A 12,500-nucleotide genomic window follows, 5' to 3' on the forward strand; every position below is an offset into this window, starting at 1 on the left:
CTCATCCCGTATGAAGTACTTTGCCCTTGTGACCCGGGGATCTTCCCCTGGCTCTGGTATTGCTGTTATAGAGAAAGAGAAAATCATTTTTACAGGACATCATCGTGTAAGAACTCCAGTATTGGCTGATTTATACTTGGTTTCGTGCAATGAAAATAGCATAACAATAATAATAAAGAAAAGGAAGAACTCATGACATATAACGTGATATCATAACACAGATCTAAGATCTAAAACCGATGTGAACTGGATACTGTGTACAGTACCAACCGTCATAATGACTTACCATCATCAGGTGTAGTGTAGCGTGCAAACTCAGGGAAATACTCCTCGATTTTAGATTTCCCTGCCAGGACCTTCTCTGCCAGCAGGTCCTGCTTATTCAGGAAGAGGATTACTGAAATGGTCCGTAGCCATCTGCGGGTGAACACAAAGGGTCAGGTTAGAGCCTGCTTTCTGGAACCCTGCCTGAATCAAAATACTGTACTAGGTCACATTGTTGTTGTTGAGCCCCGACAGGTTTACAATAGCAACCTGCTTGAATAAACGTAGACCAAGGGGGTGACACTGTAAATGTACGTATTTTTAGTATAACTTTATAAATTATGAATGAGAAGCATGTGGAATAAAATCAATGACATGTGAATATTTCACAGGGGTTATGAACAACAACAGATCCTCACATTGTTTGGTAAATGATTTGTGATCCTGTTGGACCAAGCTCGGTCCTTGGCTGAATTAACATCAGCAGCACTATTTGGCTGTCTGAGAAAGCCGGCGATAGGGGGTTCAATGCATTGTCTATAAAGAGAAGCGACCGCCGTTTACCCCAGTGGCGTGGAGGTAGAGTCAGCAAAAAGTATAGCACCGAAATTGATAAAAAACTACTACAATCTTTGCCGCTGCTGCCGGGCCTGAAATTTCGTCATTTTAGGGGCAAGGCCAATTGGCCTTTGGTGTTGTCCATTTTTTGTGGGCACAAAGGCAAAATGGCAGGGCTGGAAGGCCATCAAATAAAACAAGATTTTAGTCCATTGAAAGTTTTTTTCTTTTTTTTTAATTTAAATGTTAGGGATGATAACCTAATCTGCAGTGAAATAGATAAATGATCGCGTTTACAATCTGATCCATGCTTAGCCCTGCACCAATCAAAGTCACTGGATTGGTTTAAAGATGGGGACTCGGGGAGTTAAGACAACAAAAGACACTGGTGTCTACATGACAAGAAAGAGACACTGGTGTCTACTGTCTACATATTGACAAGAAAGAGAAAGAGGAGAAAGTGGTACAGTCAGCTGGGGCATTAAGGCCACTGTGGCCTCAGGTTATGCCATTGGTTTGAGGAGGCACAAGGCCAAACTGAGGGGCAACGACGGCCATGGCCTCCATGAAATCCCTGCCCTGGCTGCTGCTCTATGGCGAGACAGAGCGACAGCAGGTGCAACAAACCTGTTGTTCCAGATGTTCTTGAAGAGGTTGAGGGCTTCCTGCAGCCTGTTGGTCTGATTGTCTTCTCTGATCACCATGTTGTAGCTGCTACTGGCCACCACAAAGATGATGGCAGTCACATCTATAGCACGCACGCATGCACACGCACACACACGCATGCACGCGCACACACACACATCAGGATTAACATAGAATCAACACGATGGAAACAATTTGCAGTACTACAGTACCATAAAGCGTAATAGATATGTCTTGTTGGTTTGCTCATCATTTATTCAAATGCATTCATTATTTAAGTGGCCCAGAGATTCAGGACAGTGGAGCAGCACTTCATACCGTTAAAACACTGGATCCACTTCCGACGCTCATCCCTCTGGCCTCCAACGTCAAACATACTGCGTAAAAAAGTTACAAGAATACGGTCAGGGCGAAGCAAAACGTTATTTATACTCTTCGTACTTCGTACGTAGCTTATCTACAAGATAACGTGTGGCAACACATTGTGAGTTTGAATGTAAGCTATTTTCTAAATCAGGCTTAAGTGTACGCTCCTATTGGCCATGATTCAGAACGCTATAATCTTATCTCTGCCTGAGACATGAAGGAAGACATCTGTAATGAACACATGTGGGACTGATTACCTAGTCTTTGCAGGAATCCTACATGTTTTCTATATCAAAAAGTCATACTTTTTAGTTTTACAGAGTGGCTACTAGAGTGATGAGCAGTCTAGAAGAGGGCCTGTCTCGTCTGACTGTGTGTCTGTGTGTCCTGAGCTAATCTGGCAAACCAAACCGCTGGACGGGTCAGCAATTCAAATTCCTTAACTTAAATGTTATTATGGAAGTCAAAGGGTCTGTGATCAGGCTCACACCTTGACCAAATGTGGAGTCATATGTCATAAATACGTCACAGACGACTGACATCACAGATGACAGGTTGGTGCCTTGCCTGGTTTCCTCCGCCATGGGTGTATGAATGTGTGTGTGGATGGGTGAATGTAATGCACAATCTCTGTAAAGCGCCTTGGATAAAGGCACTATATACCATAAATTCACCATTTACCATTTATCATTTTCGGCCATGGGTAAACAACAACAACTCACTGGAAATTGACTTTGTCTATTTGAAATCTCGTCTCGAAGATCCCGGACGTCAGCACTCTGCATCTCAACAGGTCCTGGAAAGACAAGAAGAGAGGAACAGGAGGAACATTAGACAGAGAGAGGAAACGGAAAGGAAAGAGAGGATTACAGTCAGACGGAAGAGACAACAGAGGAAGGAGGACCAGGAGAGATAGAAAAGAAGAAGGGAGGGAAAGAGAGGAAATCCACTTGAATCAAATCACCATTTTGTCACTGTCGGGTGGAAACCTTGTATGTCCAAAACCATTCCTTTATTATTATTATTATTATTATTATTAATACACTTGTAAAAAAAGGAAAACATTTGAAAATAGTATGACAAAGTACAGCATAAATGTATGAAAAAAGTATAAAAGAAAAAAACATGGAGATTTACACCCGACAAACGTGGATTTGCATAATGATTCAACCATTCAATGACCCATGGCATTATTCTAAGACGTCAAACATTACTCAGCACATGCAGGTTGTGTAAGACAAACTATCACGCCACATATTCTGTGCTTTTCCCATTGCTGCTAAAGCATTGCCAACTTGGCTATTTTATCTTTAATATTCATACATTATATTTTATAATTGTATAACATCCAGTAACATTTAACATTTTATGATTGAGTGACAATACTGATGAATATCGAATCTTCTTTTCATTTCAGCTTAGTTGCATAGGTCACAGACCCCTATTTGATATGATCATGATCCTCTGTGTTAGTTTAAAGGAGTAGTTCATCCCCAAAATGACTTTTTTTCTATTGATTATTCACGCCATGGAAACTTGAGTTCAATGTTTTTGGCGCATTCCTAAGACAATAATTTGATTACAATAAATGTACCCCCATTGATTCCGGATGCCATCCGGAATCAATGGGGGTACATTTATTATAATCACATTTTTGTCTTAGGAATGCGACAAATTAAAAAAAATATTATTTAACTCAAGTCTCCATGGCGTGAGTAAACAATAGAAAAAAAAGTCATTTTGTGGGTGAACTACTCCTTTAACTCTGTTTACAGGTCCATTTGGTTTCATTTGTACAGACCCTGTTTGGTTCCTAACTATCAATCACTTGTCAGGGAACCCCTGTCCAGGACCCCACGTTGCCAACCAGAGGTGTGTAAGGTGCTGGCTGCAACACGCATAGTGTGTAGGTGTGTTTATCTGTAGACTAGAGTGTGTGTTTGTTAGAACGTAACAAGTAAAATCGTACCTGATCTGTGGGTGTGTAGTCGTTCTGCATGACCACTTCAATCCTGTCTAAGAAGCTGCAGAAGGAAGAGAAACACATGTTAAATATATAGAATAACTAGTAAGACGCCTCAGGGCGACAAGCGACCTCCCCCTAAAGGGCGAGGTCTTGGCCATCTGGTCAGTGATGTATATCGGACCAGTTACCCATATGCAGACCCCTATATGGAGATCCATGGAGATATGCTGTGAGACCCCAAACATGCTTACTCAGTTATTCGTTATGTGAAAATCCTATGACGTCTATCACATCTGACAGCATACATACAATCTCTTTTATGCCCATGCATGTCTGAACCAGCCACACAGATATGGGCTGTCTTCCTCCATATTTGGGCATTCCTTGTTAGATATGGGCTTAATATTGATGCATAAAAGGGATTCTGTTAGAGTGGTTCCCATGACATCACAACATACAATCAAATTTATGCCCATACATGGAGATCTCTATCTGAACCACCACACAGATATGGACCATGTCTATTGATGACATCAGAGACATCCATATATAGATTGATAGATTGATAGATAGATGCTTTATTTGTCCTTGCGGAAAATCTTTCTGCACCCAAAAAAAAAATCACAACACAATATATAACGATAAAGATAACGATATGTCAGCGTTCACATCAATTATGACAGCGTTATCATTGTGTTGCCATCCACTTCAATTGAAAACGATCGTTATCGCGCCCAGTGGGAAAGAGCCTTTAATGGGCTAAGCAGACGCTCTTATCCAGAGCGACTTATAATAAGAGCCTGAAGTTATATGTACAGTATTTGGCCTGCCGACCCCGCAAAGGAGTGCAGACCAGATTCATTCATTCATTCAATTCATTCATTCCTTATGAACGTCTAAGCTGGATGAAGCTGATACTGAACTCCTCTCTGTGGGCTTGCACTAACAGAGATCTTCCCTGCTTCACTCATGTATTGCTTGGTGAGGATAGGATGTCACACATGCCTTACTCGCACAAAGAAGGCACATAAAAATACAGTCACCAGCAGTCAGAGCAAAGGGTAAGAGGACATGGACAGCCAGCAGAGGGCGTGTGTTTTAATTGAGAGTGATCGGAGACAAGGAGGTCTGAGTCACCAGCAGTCTTCTGCTCTGTCAGACTGGAGGAGCCAGTCAATGGAACCGCTGTAGTATAGTACTGACACAGGAGGAGAGGTGTGTGTGTGTGCGTGCGTGCGTGCGTGCGTGCGTGTGTGCGCGTGTGTGTGTGTGTGTGTGTGTGTGTGTGTGTGTGTGTGTGTGTGTGTGCGCGTACGTGTGTGCGGTGTGTGTTTGTTACGATACAGTCAGATTGACAGACCACCTACCTTAGTCAGTATAGGCTACTGAATGTGTATAGTTTTGTCGATGCACTGCCACTGACCTACATTCATGGTGTGGGGGATTTATGAATTTATAATTGATTTAGAACGTACCTTTCCCATTTTGCCCATAACAAGAGCAGCTGCTGTATCCTTGTTTCTCATTCAAAATGAGCCGCAGGGCTCTACTTTTATACAGTAAACCTCCCCAGCAGTGGTGGGAAAGGTACTGTATCAATACTGCCATGTAGAAATACTCTGTTACCAGCAAAAGTCTGTAACTAAAAATGTAAAGATTAGTTTTTTTGGCTTTTTGTGTGTTTCATGTGGCAAATGTCGTCCGGATCGGAAATCGTACCGGTAACGCCAGCAGGCACCATAGCCTAGCATGTGGTATGCACTTTTGGACCACTAGGCCAGCGGGCGCCCCCATAGTAAATAATTTACTTGAGTGAAAGTGCAAAAGTATTGTCATCAAAATGTACTTAAAGCACCAAAAGTAGAAAGTACTCATTGTGCAGAATGTCCCATTTCAGGTTTTCAAATGTATAAAATCCTTTGAAAATAGCCGATCTACAAACTCACAATGCGTTAGGAAAACTTGCCAATGGATAGACAGAATGTGACAGCCTTGCCTCACACCATAGTCCACAACATGCACGCACGCACGCACGCACGCACGCACGCACGCACGCACGCACGCACACACGCACGCACACACGCACGCACACACACACACACACACACACACACACACACACACACACACGCACGCACACACACACACACACACACACACACACACACACACACAGTTATGCACATACAGTACATGTCTAGGTAGGTTTAAACATCTTTAACCACTTAAACCTAATGTACTCCATTGACCAGGGTCCCGCAGGGGTCCATACTTGGCCCCCTTCATTTATTCCCTCTGCGCCAAATCTCTTCAGAATGGTTGCCTATTAGAGTGGTTCGAAACCTCTTCTGCATCATGGCCCACTAATTTGAAAAAGTGATGGGTGAGCCGCCTGCATTTCCAGAGCATGTTTATTTAAGTTTTATCACAACAAGGTTTAAAAAATAATGTTACATTATCGTAAACATCTTGGTGTATTGCCAATTATTTGGGGGCCCATTTGCCCACAGGTTGAGAACCACTGTCCTATTATGACATACCCAAAAATAGGGACGTTAGGGTTCATGTGGTTTTAAACATCCAAGGCTGTGTCTTTGCGGTGCTTTCAGATCAAATAAAAAAGGCCACATGATGTGAAAACAACGGGAGTGGGTCCACTCTGGCACTGGGTAGAGAGGAATGAGCTAGAAGTCAGGCCACCCAGAGGAATTAGGTGATTATCTGGTTAGTTAGCGTGGCAGGCCCTGGTAAGAGTCTCCCCACCCTGGATGTACTGTACTGTACTGTAGCAGTGCTACTACTGCACATTACGGATAACATGGCAATCAAAATGTGTGCAGCAGTTTATCGATAATAGAAAATTATGAATTATGTAGAAATATTAATGATCTATGCCCGTTTTTGGCATTTCATTGTAGGTGAAAAGCTAAAGTCAATGAAAGTATCAACAGATTCTAGAAATACCGGTAGTTCAAATAGCCAATCTACAAGCTCATGATACAACGCATGTCTGTCTTAGGGTGACTATATTTTCACCCCCCCCCCCAAATCCTTATATTAATGCGCACATGCTCGGCCATTCATGCACATTTGCGCGCGCGTATGGGCAACGGGTCAAGACTGATTGACACATATCAGCGTTGTATTTAGACACGCAAATTCGCAATGCATTGTTGGTGTTTTCTGATGTTTGAGCAATGAGCACACACATGAACAGAACATGATAAACGTCTATGCAACCACTGAAAAACAACCATTATTTATTATTTTAATTGTGTCGAAAATTGTGACAATTCTGAAGTGAATGTTGAAAACCAGGACATATTGGTGTGTTAGAGATATTTGTCGTGAGTCGGGACACAGATTGAAAATGGGACAATCCTGGCCAAACCTGGACGTCACCCAGTCTGTGTCAGTATCTGCCTGTCCTTCTGTCCAATGGAGAAGCAGGATGCTGGCTATAGCGGTTGGCAGTGGGGGCAAAGGTATGCAGTGGTTTAAAGTAACTAAGTACTCAAGTACTGTACTTAAGTACTGTACAACTTTGAGGTACTTTTACTTTACTGGAGTAATTCCATTTTTCGATACTTTATACTTCCACTCCACTACTGTACATCACAAAGGCAAATATTGTAGTTTTTACTCCACTACATTTATTTGAAAACAGTAGTTAGACCTTACTTGGAAATTTAACAGAGTTTTCTACACTGTGGTATTGCTACTTTTAATTGAGTAACAACTCTCTGAGTACTTCTCCACCACTGACCGTATGTAAAGCCCTCAGAGAGGACTGGGAATGTAGCAGGCTGGGGTGAAATGTGACAAGAGGGCTGCAGGTAACACACTGACACGCACAAGCACACACACACGCACACGCACACGCACACGCACACACACACACACACACACACACACACACACACACACACACACACACTGAGGCCCCTTTTCCAGAAGAACTTTGGTTCTAGAACTGGTTCCGTTCTAGATTCGTGGAACCTTGGTGCTTCACGGAACCGGAAGCGAACCGGCTTGCGTTTCCATCAGTTTTAAGCACCGGTTTTAGGTGCCCAAATTGCCCCAAGTTCGATGCAGCTCTGGCCAGCAATGTGTTATATGACCAGTCAAAGGAGACGGTGTGACCACCGCTCGAAAACAACTATTTTTGGTTCCAGTTCCGAACCAACTTTTAGGGTTCTGAACCAATTAATTTTCAGTGGAAACACTATGAACTGGTTCAAAATTAGGCAGGGGAAAAATAACCGAACCGGTTCAACCCTGGTGGAAAAGCAGCACAACGCTGTACTGGACACTGGACAGACAGACGGACACACAGATGGCTGGACCGACGGACGGATGGACATTGGGCTGCATCTATCGATAATTTACCTCGCAATTATTCTATCACTTACTCTTTCAATTAATCGAATAATCGTTAAAATGCGTTTTTCCAAATCATAAAGCTAACAAAGTGTTGTTAGATCGGCAAGTGACACGGCCATGCGACGGAGTATAAACTGGGATGTGTGGATACCTAAAGAGACTTTCTGCTGTATTAGAGAAAAGACATAAACCCTGCCCTTCTTTGCTCTGAAAGGGCAGCAATAGGAAGCCTAACTAAGAGGAGGTTTATGGACACATTCAAGATAGTCTACAGCAGGGGTAGCCAACATTGGCACAGGGGAGGGTGATCACTGGCACACTGGCAGAAGTGTGAGAGGGGATTTTTATTTTAAAATCAAATGTTGTTTTAAACGTGGTCAATTAAATTAAGCCACCTAATTTGTAGCAAATTACATCCTGCACATATATTCTTCATTCATTAAAATTCGGAACTTGGACTGGGGAGGGAGTCTGGGAGATAGGTCTGAGTCGCTCTGTATAATGATCATTATAACAATGTCGTGACAATCAAAATATGTCTGAACTTTGAAGCGGTGTCATTACATGGCACACTGACTATCTAGAAAATAAAAACTTTTCAAAAAGGTTGCTGACACCTGGTCTACAGATACAGTTACAGACATAACCAATACTGTAGTGTCTATACACAGGATTGTAGTTCTCATTAATGGCCTAGAGAGGGTGCCATTTCCCCCCTGCTTTTTCCTAAATGAATTCCCTACTTGATCTGATCATTGCGACCAACGACTGGATCATCACCTAGATCTCCATATATGGAGCTGACCTCTACATCTGATTCCCAGATGATGCCCTGTTAGGGAAACCACACTAATAGAATCCCTTTTATGCCCATCAATATTACATGTAAGCCCATATCTGGGAATGCCCATACAATAGAATCCCTTTTATCCAGTCGTCTCCATGTACAGTATGGATATCCAGGTTTTGATGAGGTCAGTGTTGTGATCTTCATATATGGATATCCAGGTGATGATAGTCAGCAGTCTTGATTTGCAAATGTATTCATTCATATGGAGCGTCCATATATGGGCATTGCCAAATATGGGTTTAATATTGATGACATCAGGATCACCATGATTGCCAGAACAGTCTGTCTTGGTCATTGAGTCAACAATGTAATATTTTCTAAATGTGAGTTACCACTTATACCATATTTTATACTTCATCAAACAACAGTGCCTTACAAAAACAGTTTTTTTAAATATTTTGTTTGATAATTTTAGTCAATTATGAAGACAAATATATATATATATAATCAATTAAATAGATCAGTTCGATTAACTGTTGCATCCCTAGTCTGAACTAGGTGTTAACCCATAAAGAAGAACATGACTAAACAACGCAGTATCACAACATCCAGAGCCATATAGAGCTAATAAGGAATCAGGCAGTGGAGCTACAGCATGGCAACCACTGACCACTGTCCACAGCCAAACCCCTGTTTATCTATAGCTCTGGTCTGGGTGGTGTGCCGACAGACCCAGCACAAACACCAGGCTCAATTTTTAGCAGTTCTCTCACTATTAATAGGAGAGTTGCCAATAATAACTCTTGCCTAGTAAGTTGAACTAAATAATAGCGGCTGCCCCAGAAACAGAGATTGGTCTGGAGCTGTTATGTGCGTACAGCTCACACAGCTCGGGTTATTCTGGGGTGGCAGACAGGCTGACATAGCCCCCTGTAAATACACACAGCACACTCGTCTGGTGAATAGAAATAGCCTAGTATTTACAAGAGCTGATAAAAAAAGATTTATCCATTATCATCGCTGTCGGGTGGAAACCTTGTATGTTCCATTTGAACTAGTCAAAATAGCCGATCTACAGGCTCATGTAGATGTGCTATTTTCACTATTTTTGTGTGACACTCTTCTATGATGAAATAGGGCGTTAATTTAAGGAGAAACATGAAAGAGTTGAAATATGGACATATGAGTTTTCGACAGCGACAGCGATGGTTTTAAAATGCTGGACGATGGTGTGCTGTGATTTCAACATTTCCAGTGATTTTATTCCAAAGACGAATTAAAATAGACAGGGATGAGCAGCGCACAGAAACGCACCCAGACACACTACCAAATATAAACACCTGTGATTTGTTTGACGTAAAATGTTCCGTTATCTAAATCAACTGGCCTTTCCAACCAAAGAAGACAGTTCTATGTAATCAATCTAGGCTAATTTTAGAGAGTAATAATAAGGTACTTTTTTCACTGAAACAAATTTAGGCTACGCTCTCCAAACCTTTCCATTTCCAAAAATAAAGACTACTACAAAAACAAAAATGTTCCGTTTATTGCTATCTATCTATAGGCCAACGGTTCTGAAACGTTTTCAAGTCAACGACCATCAAAGTGATATGTATCTGGCCATGGACCAACATCTCAAAAAAAAAAAAAAAGTTGTACCAGGGACCCCCAGCCACACACAAAGATTTGCGTTAAAAGTGTTCGATTTGCACAGATCTTCAAGAAAAAGCAGCGGATCTCCTTTGTGACCCGCTTTGAGCTAGTATATCTGTTGTATATCTGCCAAAGTAGCCAAAGTATAAAATATGATTAAACTTAAAGTGGTGATGCTGATTGTGATGCTGTATTAACCAATTATGCTGGGGACCCCCTGGAACCCCCCCCTCTTAGAATAGACTGACCCGAAAAATATCTACTCATCTACCCGTTTCAATTCAAACTCTTTACAAGTTCAAAAAAGTTTTCAAATGCTACAACCAAACAACTGTCTAAGACCTGGCTAAGGCTTTGTTTTAGTTTTTTTAATGGGAAGAATTCCCCTTTCCTCAGTGATCTCACCTGGGTCTGATTTGCTATGAATAAATAAAATGAAAACAGACAGGGTAGCAAAAAGAGCAATCTACAGGTTCAAGTACAATGTCTTTCCTTTTTTTACTATATTTACGTTTGAATAAGGATTTGGACAAATCTTGACAAATTTGCCCAAAACAGCGATAACGTGGTTAACAACATACATTTTAAAATAAATTGTTATAATAGTGACATTATCACACACAGATATCAAACATATCCGACAACAGTTTACCGGCAGTAAAATGCATGTCGTCGTTGTCGGGTGAAAACCTTGTATGTCCAAAACCGTTCGTTTTGCATTTATCATTTTCAAAATGATTTAAACAAGTGAAAACAGCCGATCTACAAGCACACAACGCCTCGCGGTGCGAGGCGTTGTGTGCTTGTAGATCGGCTGTTTTCATTACTTTTGTGCGGCCGCCTTGTATGTTGAAGCAGGGCTTTACTTTGCGAAAGAACGTACAAATTTGAAACTTGGAGATACGATGTTTCCACCCGACAACGACGATATATTTGCTTCAGTCTGACCAGAAGCAGGGATGAAACCTATAAAAACCAATGATATGAGACATGAGAGGACATGCAGAGGCTGCAGCGTGGACTCCACATTAAGCGGCACATTGGCCAACAAAGCTGATAATGCTCTCAGTCATAATGCATTCATCCTGTTAAAGATGCAGCATTAGGGAGGATTACCCAGATTGTGAGATAGTATTTACCTTCAGCAACACTATAGGATTAGGCTACTCTGAACTGGTCTAAAGCCACATTTATACTCAACACACGGGCTAACCGGCACCTGGTATTACTGGGCTTTTTATATATTGTATTTTATATTTTATATTAGATTTCATATTTACATTTATTTTATAAACGAGGGGCCAAATACATATATTTTATTTCTACAAATTTCTACACATTGCTGCAAAACCTGTACACTCCTTTCGGGGATAAACAAGAAATTGAAGGGCAAATCTATAGGTCTGATAATGATGTGTCGTGCATGTTCAAATCATATATGCTTTAGATTATTTCAAACGATTTGACAAAATATACATTTATTCTTTCTTTCTTTTTTTTTACATTGTGGAATAAAACTGCATATTTAACGTTGAGGTGTCCACTGGACCTCTATCCAACACATCATATCGTGCACCAAAAATAGCTGATCTACAAACTCTTGTCCAGACACCAGACAGAACAAATGTAATGGTGACTTCTGCAATTGTAACAATGCATAACTGACTCCATTATTTAGATGGGAAAACAACTTTAACACAGGCTGGGATTTAAGACTGCCATGACTATTTAAATCATTTAAATTCTACAATCGCTAATTCCACAAATGGAAAGACTTCATATTATTTACAGTTAAGTCTTATTATTAACAAGTTTAAGGAAATGTTTTTTTCCCCATATGTAAATAGCAGCCAGGGTGACACACACACACACACA

At 41.2% G+C, this 12,500-nt stretch overlaps 1 protein-coding gene across 1 annotated transcript in view; it reads right to left on the reverse strand.

Moving 5' to 3' along the window:
* The window catches only part of LOC308287650 (guanine nucleotide-binding protein G(s) subunit alpha-like), a 47,287-nt gene that overhangs the window by 2,291 nt on the left and 32,496 nt on the right, over positions 1-12,500 (reverse strand). The window contains exons 6-11 of the mRNA XM_080728881.1: positions 3,803-3,857; positions 2,556-2,629; positions 1,786-1,844; positions 1,450-1,570; positions 287-417; positions 1-62 (exon numbers count right to left, since the gene is read on the reverse strand). The exon at positions 1-62 is cut by the window's left edge and continues 6 nt beyond it. Coding sequence (XP_080585007.1) covers positions 1-62; positions 287-417; positions 1,450-1,570; positions 1,786-1,844; positions 2,556-2,629; positions 3,803-3,857 — 502 coding nt within the window. The remainder of the gene's footprint in view (positions 63-286; positions 418-1,449; positions 1,571-1,785; positions 1,845-2,555; positions 2,630-3,802; positions 3,858-12,500) is intronic.

The sequence above is a fragment of the Nannobrachium achirus genome (assembly GCF_963921795.1).
Source record: "Nannobrachium achirus genome assembly, chromosome: 6".
NCBI lineage: Eukaryota > Metazoa > Chordata > Actinopteri > Myctophiformes > Myctophidae > Nannobrachium > Nannobrachium achirus.